Here is a 14252-nt window from a genome sequence, read left to right as displayed (position 1 = left end):
TAGGCATAAGCTATTCATACCTTTATAAATATAATTTAAATTCACTACCTCCATCTCTTTCAAAAATACAACAAACTTTGTCCTGTGTGTATATTGAAATATATTGTGTGTGCGCATGGTATTTACAGCAGAAATTTAAAAGAATGTTGAAATGAGAAAATAGGGATGAGGCAGCCGCCGCTATAGCGCTTCTAATGAGCGCGTGCTCCTATTGTCAGGATTTGCAGAAATAACGTGAAAGTATGAAATAAAAGTTCTGTATTTGGGTGCTTCGGTTTTCTTTGTCTTTTCTTGATTTCACCCGCAACTTAAGATTCTCTTCTTGTTTATAACCATGTACCCACCCCCTCTGTAATGCCCCAAAGGCCCTGAGGGTAAATGAGTAAATAAAAAAAAAAAAATAAATAAATAAATGAAAGTCGTGGGCGTCCGCGCCAACGATGATGCAGTAAGCTTTTAGCCACCATAAAATTTCAAGTGAATAGGTCAAGGAAAGTAAAAAGAAACTACAAATGATGTGGGTGACAGAGCTCTGGTAATGACACTTTAGGTGTGTGTGTGTTTGGGGGCGGGTGGCTCCGGAGGGGGCTCCGGAGGGGGCTCGGGCCCCGGAGGCACGCCCCGTAGTCGGCGCCTATGAAGTAGACCACGGCGGTCCGTGGTCTTCATCGGCTTTCTTCATTTCACTACTCCTCGCGCGTCCTTTCTCTCTCTTCCGCTGACATTCCTTCCTGGTCGCGCGCACGCACTGAGGCATCGTTACACATGAGCAAGCAAGTAAGCAAGCAAGCAAGCAAGCAAGCAAGCAAGCAAGCAAGCAAGCAAGCAAGCAAGCAAGCAAGCATGTCGTACCAGTACGCGAGTAAAAATTAAGTGAAGCTATACGGACCCTCTCAAGACATCCTCATTCCGGGTTTCTCCAGTTCGCAAAATGAGCTAGCTTGTTCTACGTTATTTATTTATTTATTTATTTATTTATTTATTTATTTATTTATTTATTTATTTATTTATTAAAAGAAACGCATCGCTGCAGCTTGTGCACCGTAATAATGAGAGGCCCCTCCAGGGGATCAAAGCTCCCCTTCCCGTATAACGAATCATCAAAAACTCTGGGGATAGGGCAGGCTCAGCGAGGGCCTTCTCGAGACCGCCCACGTATGCCTGCGCGTACTACACAAGTGCACACGCTATATATACGCATTCTCTACAAAGAGTAGAACGATTCGGAGCGAGCGAGGGAAGAACACTCGAGGCGGAGCGGAAGATCGCGGCTTACCTTACATGTTTCCGTGGCCTTTATATACCCTCCGGAGGGAGTAATCCCTGCCTACACAGGAGTTATATAGCTTTTGCTTCCGACGCAGGACCAGAGATGTAGGAACACCCATCGGGCGATGCCGCCTGGATAAGTCGTTACTCGCCTGCAAAATCTGGCCCCGGATAGCGCTGGGAATTGTGCGCCAGCATGAGTGCTGGGATTATATATATATATATATATATATATATATATATATATATATATATATATATATATATATATATATATATATATATATATATATATATATATATATATACATATATATATATATACGCTGTTGGTCGGAGCTACGGAATATGCAGCTGGTTCCCGTATATACAGCAAAGCCGGGCAATAAGCGCGGTAGAAGAATAGCGCGCTCGCATGCCGTTCTTTTTTTTTTTCTTTTCTTTCCGCGACAGGAAATGAATACGACATCTCCGATTCTCAGCCACGAGAATGTCATCGTCGGAGAAGGGGCCGTGATTGCCCTAATCATGTCTGCGTTATTACAATGTCCCGCACGGTGAATATATATCTGCATATATATAGCTCGTCGGACACTCGTTCTGCGTCGGTCTCACTGTCCACGTGGGCGTGCAGAGACGCGTTCACATCGCTACAGTTTCAGCACCGGCGCACTCCAAGGCTTACGGCATTGGCCGAGCACAGCGTCCGGGAGTGGATAATTAAAGAGCGTTATGCAGCGGCTAAGTTTTCGTTTATTGGTCCTCCATTAACGTTTATTGTCCGTAAGCAGTAAATGTATTGTTCGCAAGACAATAAACGTAAGCTCCGTTTATGGTCCTCCAGCCGTTACAGTGGAAGTTTAAAGGCAGTGAGCTGCGCGTGCCAGCGCGCGTGATTTATGACGCATGCGCGCAAGCTGAATTTCGGTAAAGTGCGCCATACAGAAGCTACGACACACGGCCACGCCGATCTTGCGTATGATGCAGAGTTACCAAAAGTAAAAGGGTATGCTCAAAGAACAGGACCTGATCCGAGTAAGCATAGACACTGATTTTGAGCCGCATCACGTATATACTTGTCACCACATATAAATTTCGGCAAACAGGAAGGGTTGGGGGGGCTCTCAATCGGCTGATACAAAAGACGTATTAACAAGCGCTTTTACGCCTACCCGGTATGGCCACCTTTAGCCTCAAGGATACGGGGGTGCACAACATGCAACGTCAGGAAATCACATAGAAGCACATCCGGTAAGCCAGAAGGAAAGGCACGCTGCAAGACACACTGCGTCTTGCAACGTCTCGGATACATTCCGCGCGGCAGACCAGCCGCGTACCGACAAGAATCGCAGCACGAATATACGTACAGTAGATCGCGCACGTCTCACCCATTCCCAGGAAAATGCCCCGAGACTTTCACAGCCGACGGCGACAAGCCAGGGCACAGATACTCGCGAGGAATTTAATAATTTAATTATGGGGTTTTACGTGCCAAAACCACTTTCTGATTATGAGGCACACGCCGTAGTGGAGGACTCCGGAAATTTCGACCACCTGGGGTTCTTTAACGTGCACCTAATTCTAAGTACACGGGTGTTTTCGCATTTCGCCCACATTGAAATGCGGCCGCCGTGGCCGGGATTCGATCCCGCGACCTCGTGCTCAGCAGCCCAACACCATAGCCACTGAGCAACCACGGCGGGTCCGCGAGGAAGTATATGAAAAGCAACCCAAGCGTCTTGCACGTGGACGCGGCCAGCGCGACAAGAAGCACCGCGTTCGCCCACCGTACTTCGTATAGACTACGATCACGGGATCGAGATAGATGCGTCGTTGGTTTCACGTGTGAGTGCTGCGGAGGCAGAGGAACTAGCGATAGCGCTATAGCCATCACGATATTAGACCGCACTGGCACTGCGTCATAGCCCTGAACTCTCCGGCGGTGTGCAGAAATTATTCCCGCGGCAAAATTTCGAGCTCCGCACATAGCGTTCTGAGAGGAGCGCGCACCAGCTGTGTATAGTGTGGGCTCCGGGGTGTGAATACTTATGCGGCAATCGGTATGGCGCAAGCCTGCGCCCGAGCACACGCGCAGCCGGAACCGCGAGAGGGTAGCGCGGAGGGAGTTCCACCCTCGGGCCGATAGAGTTCAGCTAAACATTCTTCACGCTACATGCATTCTGCAACGCTACCGCCTGTCACGGAGATCACTACCACTGCCGCACAAAGCTCTCAGGCGAGAGAAGGCCGTAGTGTGAGGGGAAACTACAAACACATAGCCACATTTGAGTCTGTACCACGCGCTTGGACAATCACTTTGCGTAGCACAACTTTCTTAGTTAGTCTCTCCAGAGTTTTATTATGAACGTGTAGGCTTTGATCATCACCATCGTATTCATCATGATCATGATTTTAAAAAAAAATTATTGTGTTCTACGAGCCAGAACTACGATCTGACTATGAGGCACGCCGTAGTGGGGGACTCTGGAATAATTTGGACCACCTAGGGTTCTTTAACGTGCACCTAAATCAAAGTACATAGTTTACTTCCACCGCAGGATGAAGACGTCCGCGAACATACTTCATTTACCCGCGTTTAATAAACTAGGATATTCCATAGTTCATTGTGTTCCGGTTTCGTGTTAGCCAAAACCATCCAATGCCTGCAAATTCGTTGCTTTTTTGGCTAACTTAGTTTTAAAAGTGAAGCTTTGCGAACCTCGCCGGGCTGTCGTGACCGGGGGTGCTGTGGCTTGGCTAATCTCTTGCCGAATAGGCCAACTAATCACAGCGCAGGGAGCGCGCGACGTCACCGCCGCTGGTTTCCTTGCACCAGCACAAGACGACGCTCGCCTCTGCGCATGCGCGGCAGCGGAGGCGGCGGCCGTGTTGGAAAGGAATAAACACAAACTAGTGTTTCGCCTTTTTATGGACTCGCACAAAGCTTCGCTGTATGCAGATTCCAGCTCGTTGGATCTCACGTTTAGCCCATGAAAACACGTACGCAAGCCCACACACACATGCCGCATAACTCCAAGGTAAGATAATCCCGGGTGTCATATGGGGGAACTCACGCGATGTGATGTGAAATAGTGATGTCGTGGGGCACACGTTTTATAGCGATAGCACTTACATGGTCATTCCAGGCGCATTTCTGTCGTCGTCGTCGCCCTGATATTCCGTACAAAGTCCAAGGGCGATAGCATCGTCGCCGCGCACCGTATGTTGTATGTGCGAGTGAAAGCGTGCGAAGTGAGCAGACGATGGCGGCTCAATCTCGCACACGCAAGGGAAGAAAGAGAGGAGGAAGCGCACCTAAAGCCCCTTAAACTTCGTAAAGTAGTGCCACGCTTTGAAGAATGCCGCCTCCTCCTCGCGCGCTCTGGCCGAGGCCGACGCCGCATCGCTATTGGCCTAATAGCATCACGTGGGCCCTCGCGCCGCGCATCAGCGCCATTTTTGCTCGATAAGCGTCTACGGAGTGGCGAGGAGCGCATGTTGGCGCCATTGCTACGCTCGAGCAGTGTAGGCGGCGCCACAGTCGAGGAGGGAGAGTGAAAAAAGGAGAAACGAGGAGGAGGGAAGGTGGCGGAGGAGAGTGTCGCTACTTTACGAAGTTTAAGGGGTTTTAAGCGCACCGTCTTCCATCGCGCACAAGGCGCAGGGGGAAGGAGGGGGTGCTCTACTCCGGCGGCTGCTAAAGCGGTTGCTGCGTATGGAGCGGCCGCGCGCTGCCTCGCGAACGATATCTTGGAAGCGATCTGCAATGAGTACAGAGTCAAGGTGCACCGAGGACTCACAGCTTCATGTGCGCTGTGTTTTCGGTGCTTGGTTCGCATTGAAGCGAGAGGCGGCGTGAAGGTAAATTTGCCCGCTGCAACTGCTGCGTTTCCTCACCCAAACGTTTTGACAGCTAGTTTCCGCGGTCATCGAGTGAGATGTGTTCGTGTTTGCTTGTGCGCGCGTGACGCCATGCTTGTTAATTTAGTTAGTAAGCGAATGTGTACAAGCTTATACAGCCCATAAAACTGCTATCATTACTTTGCATAGCTGTCTACTAATTTGCTATCTATACAATGCTTCGCTTTTCGGGCGAAAGTGCGACTTCTTTAGTTACTAGACGAATACACTCATAAGAAAACTTACACCCTTTCGGGTTTACCTTGTCCCACAACGATAATGGTCATCTGGCTTGCCTGCATTTTCTTTCTTTAACGCTAGGGGCCCGGTACTCCCAAGTTACGAACGGCTTGCTCGTTATCAGAGCGACACATCATTCTCTAGAGGAAAGTAGCGAGCGCTGAGTTTTCAAGAAAGGAAACGCAAGCAAGGCAGATGACGATTTCGCTGTGAGACAAGATAAGCCCCAGAGGATGCGAACTTTTTTAAGAGTGTAGGATGAAATTCAGCGCGACAGAACATGGAAACGACGCATATGTGATATGATATGAAGCGAAATGTACAACTATCAGTTCACAAATTATATTTTAGCTTCTGCCACTTACACAGATCCCGTGCGTCCATCTTTTGGTAGCTTCACCTGAAGCTTTTGCCTACTGACTGTGTTTTTCGTGACTGTAGTTGCGCGAAAGCAGTGCTTGCTCCTTTTGTCGGCTCACAGTTTTGCGATTTCCTCTTCAGGAATAGAGCGCGAATGAACACAGGGACGGGGAAAAAAAAAAAAAACGCGAGAGCGACAAATATCAGAGCTGTGCTTCGCAGTGTGAGTTCACATAAGCTCGCCTAACTTACACTTTCGCTAACTTCGTCCTCAAGAACATCATCAGAAAGCCTAATAGTTGTAAGGAAAAAGTGCACGGAATAGCTAAGGGAGAAGGACAAGGAAGAGGAAAAGTAGACAGGTGTTGCGGCGGATGGGCGGCTGTCTGTTTGCATTACATAGCACAATCTGGTCGCCAGGTTTTCTGTCCACTGAAAACTGGATATCAATGGATCGCAGGCTCTTTCAAAACCTCCCGCAACAACTGTGCTGATTTGGTGCAATTGCGAACCTCTCTGCTCTTTCCTTGGTGTGACAACATAAAGAGTAAAATCTTGTTCATATTTATTGTGCGTGGGGCTTTCAGACGCAATATCGAAAGCGGTTGCACAAAGAACCGTTTGAACTAAGCGCCGTTAAGAGCCCCGCTTACTGGTGCTGCCATTCAGCGGTTCCAGCGAGAGGCGGCCCCATGGCTGTCCGGTTGCTGGATTTCAAAACCGGCTAACCGTACACAAAATTGACTTACGTTTGTCTCGGAGGTTATGCGCGCTGGCACTTTCACTTGGTGCTGTGGTCAAAAGGTAGCGCCCCAATACCGTGTATTCTAATGTCCCTCGTATATTCTAAAGGATCTTTCGCGTTTTTCGGTTTTTCCGCCGACCCTTGAAATTGCTCGGAAGAGCGTCGAACAAGGAACTTAAGCGGGTGCCAGGGGGCCTGCATAATCGAGTTTCACGCATTTGTAGGGATTGTTAGCGTACTCTAGGGAGCGCAGTTTCCTAGCGTGTTCTTAGCGTACTCGGCGCGCTCACGACTGAAGAGCGCGTGGTGCACTTTTCCCAAACAACAACAAACGTTAACGTATCGTTACACTAATGCTCAAAGAAAATGAGCTGAGATTGACCATTAATTGCGAATAAAGTACTTCATGATTACTTTCAATATTTCTCTTCAGATGAATATTTTGTCGGTTTCTTACGCATTTCCGGGAGTGAACTTGATGATGGATTTTTTTCTTTCTGGCGGTTCCCATTGTTTTATTATTTTTTTAGTTTTGTGTATATGTTGGTCAATTAGCGCGTGGCGTCAGTGACGTCACGCGCCGTGCGGACAGGTAAAGGAAAGTGCTGATGTGCCCTCTGCGCTCGAAGGCGGAGACTGAATACTGACCGAGCAGTTTCGCAATGTTGATAGGCACAGATGAAACTGAAGCCGGGTAAAGTGGGTAATTAGAGGCAAGCAATAAACACGTATTTACCCAGTAAGACAGTCTTGATCGTCTAAATTTTGTTTCCCATTTTGTGCAAACCGCCGAATTCATGGCCGATCCCCCACGGTGACATGTGTCTCTTGTGCAGAGGAAACAAGAACGACAACAGGAACAACGGCAACATGGTCAGGATGGTCTGGCTTCATCCCTTCTGTGCCATTATATATATATATATATATATATATATATATATATATATATATATATATATATATATATATATATATATATATATATATATATATATATATATGCATATATAATGGTATTTGTTTTTCACAATAGCTGATCTTCATTCCTTTCCATGCTTTTCGTTCTTGGGTCCGCCTGATTGTCATCTGATAACTCGTCAATGCGGTCCTGTTGATAGATGCAGATCCAGCGTACATGTTGGAATCAGTGTGAAGCGAAGGCATGTATAATGGTTATGTCTATTCGATGCGATATAAAAACTGGTTTGGTTTGATTTGGTTTGGTTTGATGACATTTATTGTGAACAGTAGTGGGACATATGCTCATTCTGGAGGAATGGCTAATAAACGGGCACACACCCATTAGTACACAGTGAAATTATTATATCAAAGAAAACGTAGTTGAAAGAATCCAGTAAATGTAACTCTCCATTCCATTAAGGAATTGGTGAGCATTAGAGGTGCCTGTGAAGCGACATTGTGTGTCCAGGTTTTCTGTAGCAACTTATTGTCACGCAGAACAGAGGTGGGCATACTTGGTCAGCGTACGAGGGCTACTATGCCCGTTCACTGGTACTTTCATTCGGCGACCACGCAGCGATATCCAGTGTCCCCAAGTTGACAGTAAACAGCCAGAAACTGAGATACCGCAATGAAGAGATCCCCTTAAATGAAATCAATCTCTCTGAAACCTTTCCTCGACTACTTAGTTTTCTGTCCCCTCCTCTTTAACCACCGGCTTCTTCGCCAATCTCCCGCTGTGGTTAAGCGCTATGGCACAAGCAGTAGCCAAGCAAGCAACGTACGAGAGATGACAATGAGGACATTTGCAACTGGCAAGTTGAGTTCTGCGCGCGCAGGACACAGACAGTTTTAAATCTACGAGACGGACTGTTCTCTCTTACCGAGGCGACTGCTGCCGGCGATTATGACGACCCGATTTCGCATACCCACGTAACATGCACTTTGCTAGTGCTAGTTTATATACAATGCGTACCATACTGAACGCGCCTTCATTGCAACTTACGTAACAGCGCGAAAAAAGCAAGGACTTGACGATGATAGAGTGTGTGAAAATGGCGCTCTTTTCACTCTGTCTCTACTATACAGTCATTTCCTTAATTTTTCGCGCCGTTACATGAGTTGCAATCAACCAACTAGCCCAGCAAGAAACCTTTCTAGCGTCTTCATTATTTTTACTCTTTTTTTCAGGCATAGGTTAAGGAGACTAGCTTTTTTTTTATTCCAAAAATAAAAGAAAACCCACTCGCACTGGTCAATTTTTTCTTTGTTTACGGTGCAACTCTTCATGCTTTCAGTCCTTTTGGTGAAGCTTTTACCGGCTACTCAAACCCACCAACCATTTACCTAATAGAAAAGAGAAAGAAAAAAAAATATATCCCGGAACTCATCGGTGATAAATATGGCCGATAAAAAAAAAAGAACTGCTCAAAGAAACCGCTTTCTCTATTTTCTTCACCCCTTCTCACTCTCTCTCGCTCAATTTTATACGGTGGTCTGCTTGGGCGGCTGCATTAAACCTGGCCGTGCCGTTGTGGGATAGTAGCTGTTGACCGTGATGGAGATGGGATCTTCCAGCAGAGATCCCGTGATGTTCAGGTCCTTGGTGTTAGGCTCGGGTTCGGGAGCGTACGCGGGTGCTTCGCAGGGCAACCTGAATATCGTCTTCTTGGTGCCCGTCGTCGCTCTCTGGTAACGACTGAGTACTCGGAGTAGGCCCATGATGGTGATCGGGAGCGCTAGCATGCTGATCGCCAGGACCGCTCCGTAGACAGCCGTCGCGTCCGAAGGTCGGCTGTCGAACTGCGAGGCAGGGAAGAGCAGATCCGCCGCCGAGCCTGCTCCGGACGCAATGTCGCCCTCGTACTTGACCTCCTGGAACTTGTAGGAAACCTCGATCTTGGGCAGAACCGGCGCGGCGTCCCTGTAGCCGCCCTTGCTGCTTTCTTCGAAGAAGGTCGGAGGAAAATGCTGCGTGCGCGAAAACAACAGCGCCGGCGAGATGATCGCGGCGGTCAGAGCAGACCCGTTCTTGCAGGGCTTCGAACTGTCGCCGACCGAGCGGCTCGAAGACAGCATCTTCTTCAGGATGACCTTCTTGATGACGTTGATGGCCGCTTCGGCACCCGTCCTCTGGCTGATTTCCATTTCGTTCCTGGACTCGCGGCCTCCCAGTACGTGCAGCTCACCCCCCTTGGCGCCGAGCAACCTCGACGCAGCGGCGCTCTCCGCAGCTCCCTCGGACTCGCTTCGCGCCGAGCGCCGGCGAACAACGACGATGAGGGGATTGACGCTCTTGTTCTTCTGGCCGACGCCGTTGTTCACGACGTACTGGGGACCCACGGCGCTGATGTTCTCGCCAGCGGGGGCGCCCTGCAACTTGAAGAGGTCGTGGAAGAAGTGATTCCGCAGCAGGGACTTGCCGAGAACCTCGCCGTTGCTCGTGGACTCCACGACGACGTACGGCGGACGTCGCGCGCGCGCTCCCTTGCGGTGATGGCGTTCCGGGGCACCACTGTCGGTGCGGGCACGCTTCTTCGGCCGTTTCGAATTCTCGGAGGTGTCGACGTGAACCTTGTAAGAGGAGAACTCTACTCCCTTCCGCCTCGGCGGTTCGATTCCGAAGATCTTCCAGATCGGGAAGCTCGCGCCATGACCACTGAGAAGGGCTTCCAGTGCCTCGTCTGCACCTGCAAGTAGGCAAGCAGAAAAAAGGGGTGACAAAGCTGCCGGAGGCTTATTGGTTCAATCGCCAAAACAGACGGGTATGGTGCGAAGCATGCCTGCTACGACGAATCAATGGCGTTCAGTCGCCGACTGCGAGGTCACGAGTTCAATACCGCGCCACATATCGTTCACATTTATGTCCGGAACGACCGAATGTAATATTTATGAAGAACCAACCAAGCTGGCAGTCCAAGAATGCCTCTAACATGCTTTGAGATATGGTTATTTGCCGCACTATGTTGCAGTAAATGTTGTGGGTGGCGTTCCCTTAACCACGGTGCCTTATCTGTAGGCGGAAGCCAACCACTACTTCGAGCGCCACTTCCTCGAGGACCAAGTTCGGATCTCCGTGCAGCGTCAGTGATCAGAGGCGCAATGCCTCAAACGACCGCGTCTGCATTTTTAGACAAGAGGCACAACGTCTCGACGACATCGTCTCAAAACGCCAGCTATCGCGAGGGTGGAATGCGAGAACTCTCCTTTCGGGTACCAGCGGTAGAAGGGTGGTACCAGTAACACCGTTGTCACCGTACGGTTTTTGCCGCTGTGTTAGACTGCCACTGTTTTTGGGATCGACCCACGAAAACGGTTTGACAGTCGCAAGAGAATCGTGGTTAGTTCTCAAAGAAAGCTAAACGCTGTAAAACGCCTACGTGCAGATGTTTGCGCGCCCGATAAACGCACCGAAGGGTCAAAAGTCATACATACTTTTGGCATTTATTATGTACTTCCTCCTCATCTGTATATGTTTGTCTTTGTTACCTGTGTACGTTCATTATCGTGTACCACGCTGGGTCTAGGTCGAGTTCTCCCGCTGATTAAAAATGGTCCTCAGCGCTACATACATACATGCATACATACAGACATGTACCCATGTATGTAATACATACATACATACATACATACATACATACATACATACATACATACATACATACATACATACATACATACATACATACATACATACATACATACATACATACATACATACATACACATACATACATACATACATAATACATACATACATACATACATGCATGCATACATGCACACCTAGATACTGCATCCGATGTCCTGTTTACATGATAGCTTTTTGGTAATTCTAAGCCCACAGCGCTTGTTAGTTGACCAGACTAAGTCCGCACATAAGAAGCATGTATTCTTCAGCGTATTGCGCTTTTTACAAACTTGAAATGGTACACGGGAAGTGTGGAGCGCATCGTAACGCTACAATAACATATTTATACATTACTATTTGCAAAACTAAATAAGTACGTGAACAATTGCGAGCCACAGTTTAGAGGTACATGTGTAAACGTGCGCACCTCTCCCCGATTAATTTAGTCATTTTCCGTCTCGTGCTTATGTTGTACAAGTCGACACTAGGGAAATTAGATATATTTGGCACATATTAATTACATGTTATTTTTTTACGTCAGTTGGTAAAAACACACGTGACGTTACATATCTTTCGATTCGCCTTAATGTTACGCCCAAACTGACGCACGCTCAAATTGGGTTCCATCCAAGAAAAAACTCCCGCGCCTACCCTGATAGTGAACAGGTCCCCGTTTCTCTGCAAAAATACAGAACGCCCTCCCGCCCCTCCCCTAATGTTTCAAGCGACAAACACTACCGCCAGGGACCTCAAGTCGTTGATACTTGACGTTCGCTTACGAGAAGCAAGAATGCATTCCTGGTTTGTCCGCAAAAAGATAAAGATTCAAAAGTTGTTTATGGAAACAGGGTCTTTAATTAAATAAAAGTACTTCATATATATCCGCAGGCACAAAGAACAAACATAGAAAATTTAAAAAAAGATGTGCCATAACCACCGCCATGGCCATGAGTGGCACTACCTAACGCTTCCAGGGCCAGATCTAGCACACTTAAGCAAATGTCCAAGGAATTGGACGAAAGGCTAGCCGCCACAGTAACATCGCATGTGTAAGGTGTGGGTTCGGCTTCCACTAGCGGTACAGCGTACTAGAATTAGTACACTGAGCCAGCGGCCAGTTCTCTCTTCGTCCAGTCCATTGCCTTTAAAATCACCCCTAACTTTCACTTATCCTTTTCCTTGGTATCATTGTCTAATTTGTTGGCGAATTCCTAGCAAACAAGCCTTTGCACAGTCTAGAACACACGTAAGGGTGGCTGTATGTCGGCATATAGAGTTTCATACAATTACTAAAGGAAATTGTGGCGCTAGTGTCTGCACGAACTGCAAGCAGAATAGTTCAGACATCATGGGAATAGTAGATGGGTTTGCGTAAACTTTGTTCTGGCCTAAAACGGCTTCGCAAACTTATAATTTTAGGAAACTAATGCGCTATAAATAATTAAATAGGCGTTATTAAAATTGTCCGACGGCGGGATTCAAACGCGGGACCTCTAGCACTGAGGCCCGCTATTGAAACTATTACGCCACGTACGCAAAGACAAACGCAACCACTGCGATTAGCAGCGATTATGCGTGACTCCAGATTATTAGCACCTTCTGAATTAAAAGGCATGAATTGCTTAGAAATTTAAGTCAATTTAGGTCCAGATGAAAGCGTAATCAACGAAGCCACAAGAGCATCTGAATCCACAAGCACGAAGATCAGACAAATCCGTGTAGAACCCATAATTACCACGGTGGCTGAACGATAGCAGGGCCACAGTTTCCTCCAGTAATTGTAGGAAACTATGTCTGCCGGTTCTGAGCGCCGCAGGCAGACATTCGAGGAAGCTGTGCGTTCGCTTGCGTTGAACTGCCTGTGTATAGGGCCCCCTATCAGCAGCTACCGTGCAACCTTGGAAATAACACGCCCCGTCACTGTCTACTACGCCTGAACCTGCGCCTACGGATGACGACGGTTACGGAAAAAAAAAGGATACGGGTGCGGTGAACCAAAATCGGGATCCTCGGTTCCTATCTTCCTCGTCGAGCCGAGTTTAATGCCTTTCGGAAGTGGTCGACTTCGGCGCTGAAAAAGGACCCTCACTTATAACTGCTTTAATAATAATAATAATATTTGGGGTTTTACGTGCCAAAACCACTTTCTGATTATGAGGCACGCCGTAGTGGAGGACTCCGGAAATCTTGACCACCTGTGGTTCTTTAACGTGCACCTAAATCTAAGCACACGGGTGTTTTCGCATTTCGCCCCCATCGAAATGCGGCCGCCGTGGCCGGGATTCGATCCCGCGACCTCGTGCTCAGCAACCCAACACCATAGTCACTGAGCAACCACGGCGGGTTATAACTGCTTTGCTGTCCTATACCGCAGCGAATGACCAAATGCACTGACCGTGAGCCGAGTGCGCGCCGACCTCGTTTCCGGCCCCGCCGACGAAAGCCGCCGCAGTGAGAACGAGGAGGAAGCGAAAAAGCGGCGCGCCGAGCGACGGCATCGTCGTGGGTCGTGCGATCCGTGCGTCAGCTGGACGATCTTCGGCGGGGACGACCCGGCCAACGAGAGCGAGCGAGTCGCTCCGAACGCAGCCGCGAGCGCCGATCGCGCGGCGAAGACGAAGACGAGAACGAGCCAGCGACAAGAATGTCTGTCTGCTTACTGAATCGTCTTGGATTTTACTCGCTTTGATTACTCGCTTTGATTTTTTGCTCGAAATTACGGATTTCTAAATTTATTCGCTTAGCGCGTGTGTAAAATCTGGCCGACTCTTGGCCAATCTCCGGGAGTCGGTACGTGCCAGACTTTAAGGTCATCATCATCGTGATCGTCGTCATAATCATCAACAACAAAAAGGCTGGGCTCTGCGAAGCTCGCCGGAGAAGAACACACGGTGTTTTCGCTTAATTTAGGCGGCGAGCACCGAATGAAGACAAGAGTCAGCACCAGCAATGAAGCCCGCGGGCTAAACGTGACTCGAGCTGCGAACTCTGCTTTTGATTCGTTGACATTATAACGTTATTTAATTAGCTTCAAGCTCCGAAGGGATTACCTGGATATTCGTGGCCGTCACCACGCATATACTTTAAATGAGTATATACTCATTTAAAGGAACAACTTCTTTCGAAAGGATAAAAGGACGTCGACAG

At 48.2% G+C, this 14252-nt stretch overlaps 2 protein-coding genes across 2 annotated transcripts in view; both read right to left on the bottom strand.

Annotated features, from left to right (window-relative positions):
• Nucleotides 1-4524, bottom strand: part of LOC135910753 (rhomboid-related protein 2-like) — a 34332-nt gene extending 29808 nt beyond the window's left edge. Inside the window, exon 1 of the mRNA XM_065442836.2 lies at nucleotides 4403-4524. The gene's annotated coding sequence lies outside the window, so the exon portion shown is untranslated. The remainder of the gene's footprint in view (nucleotides 1-4402) is intronic.
• A 4148-nt stretch (nucleotides 4525-8672) lies between these two features.
• Nucleotides 8673-13719, bottom strand: LOC135910754 (uncharacterized). The gene is made up of 2 exons (XM_065442839.2): nucleotides 13501-13719; nucleotides 8673-10164 (listed from the first exon to the last, which is right to left on the bottom strand). The coding sequence occupies exons 1-2, from the start codon at nucleotides 13601-13603 to the stop codon at nucleotides 8960-8962; spliced, it is 1308 nt and encodes a 435-aa protein (XP_065298911.1). The 5' UTR covers nucleotides 13604-13719; the 3' UTR covers nucleotides 8673-8959.
• Nucleotides 13720-14252: the final 533 nt, after the last annotated feature.

The sequence above is a fragment of the Dermacentor albipictus genome, chromosome 2 (genome assembly GCF_038994185.2).
Source record: "Dermacentor albipictus isolate Rhodes 1998 colony chromosome 2, USDA_Dalb.pri_finalv2, whole genome shotgun sequence".
Lineage (NCBI taxonomy): Eukaryota > Metazoa > Arthropoda > Arachnida > Ixodida > Ixodidae > Dermacentor > Dermacentor albipictus.
Note: the sequence above shows the minus strand (reverse complement) of the source record. Positions and strands in the feature narration are given on the sequence as shown.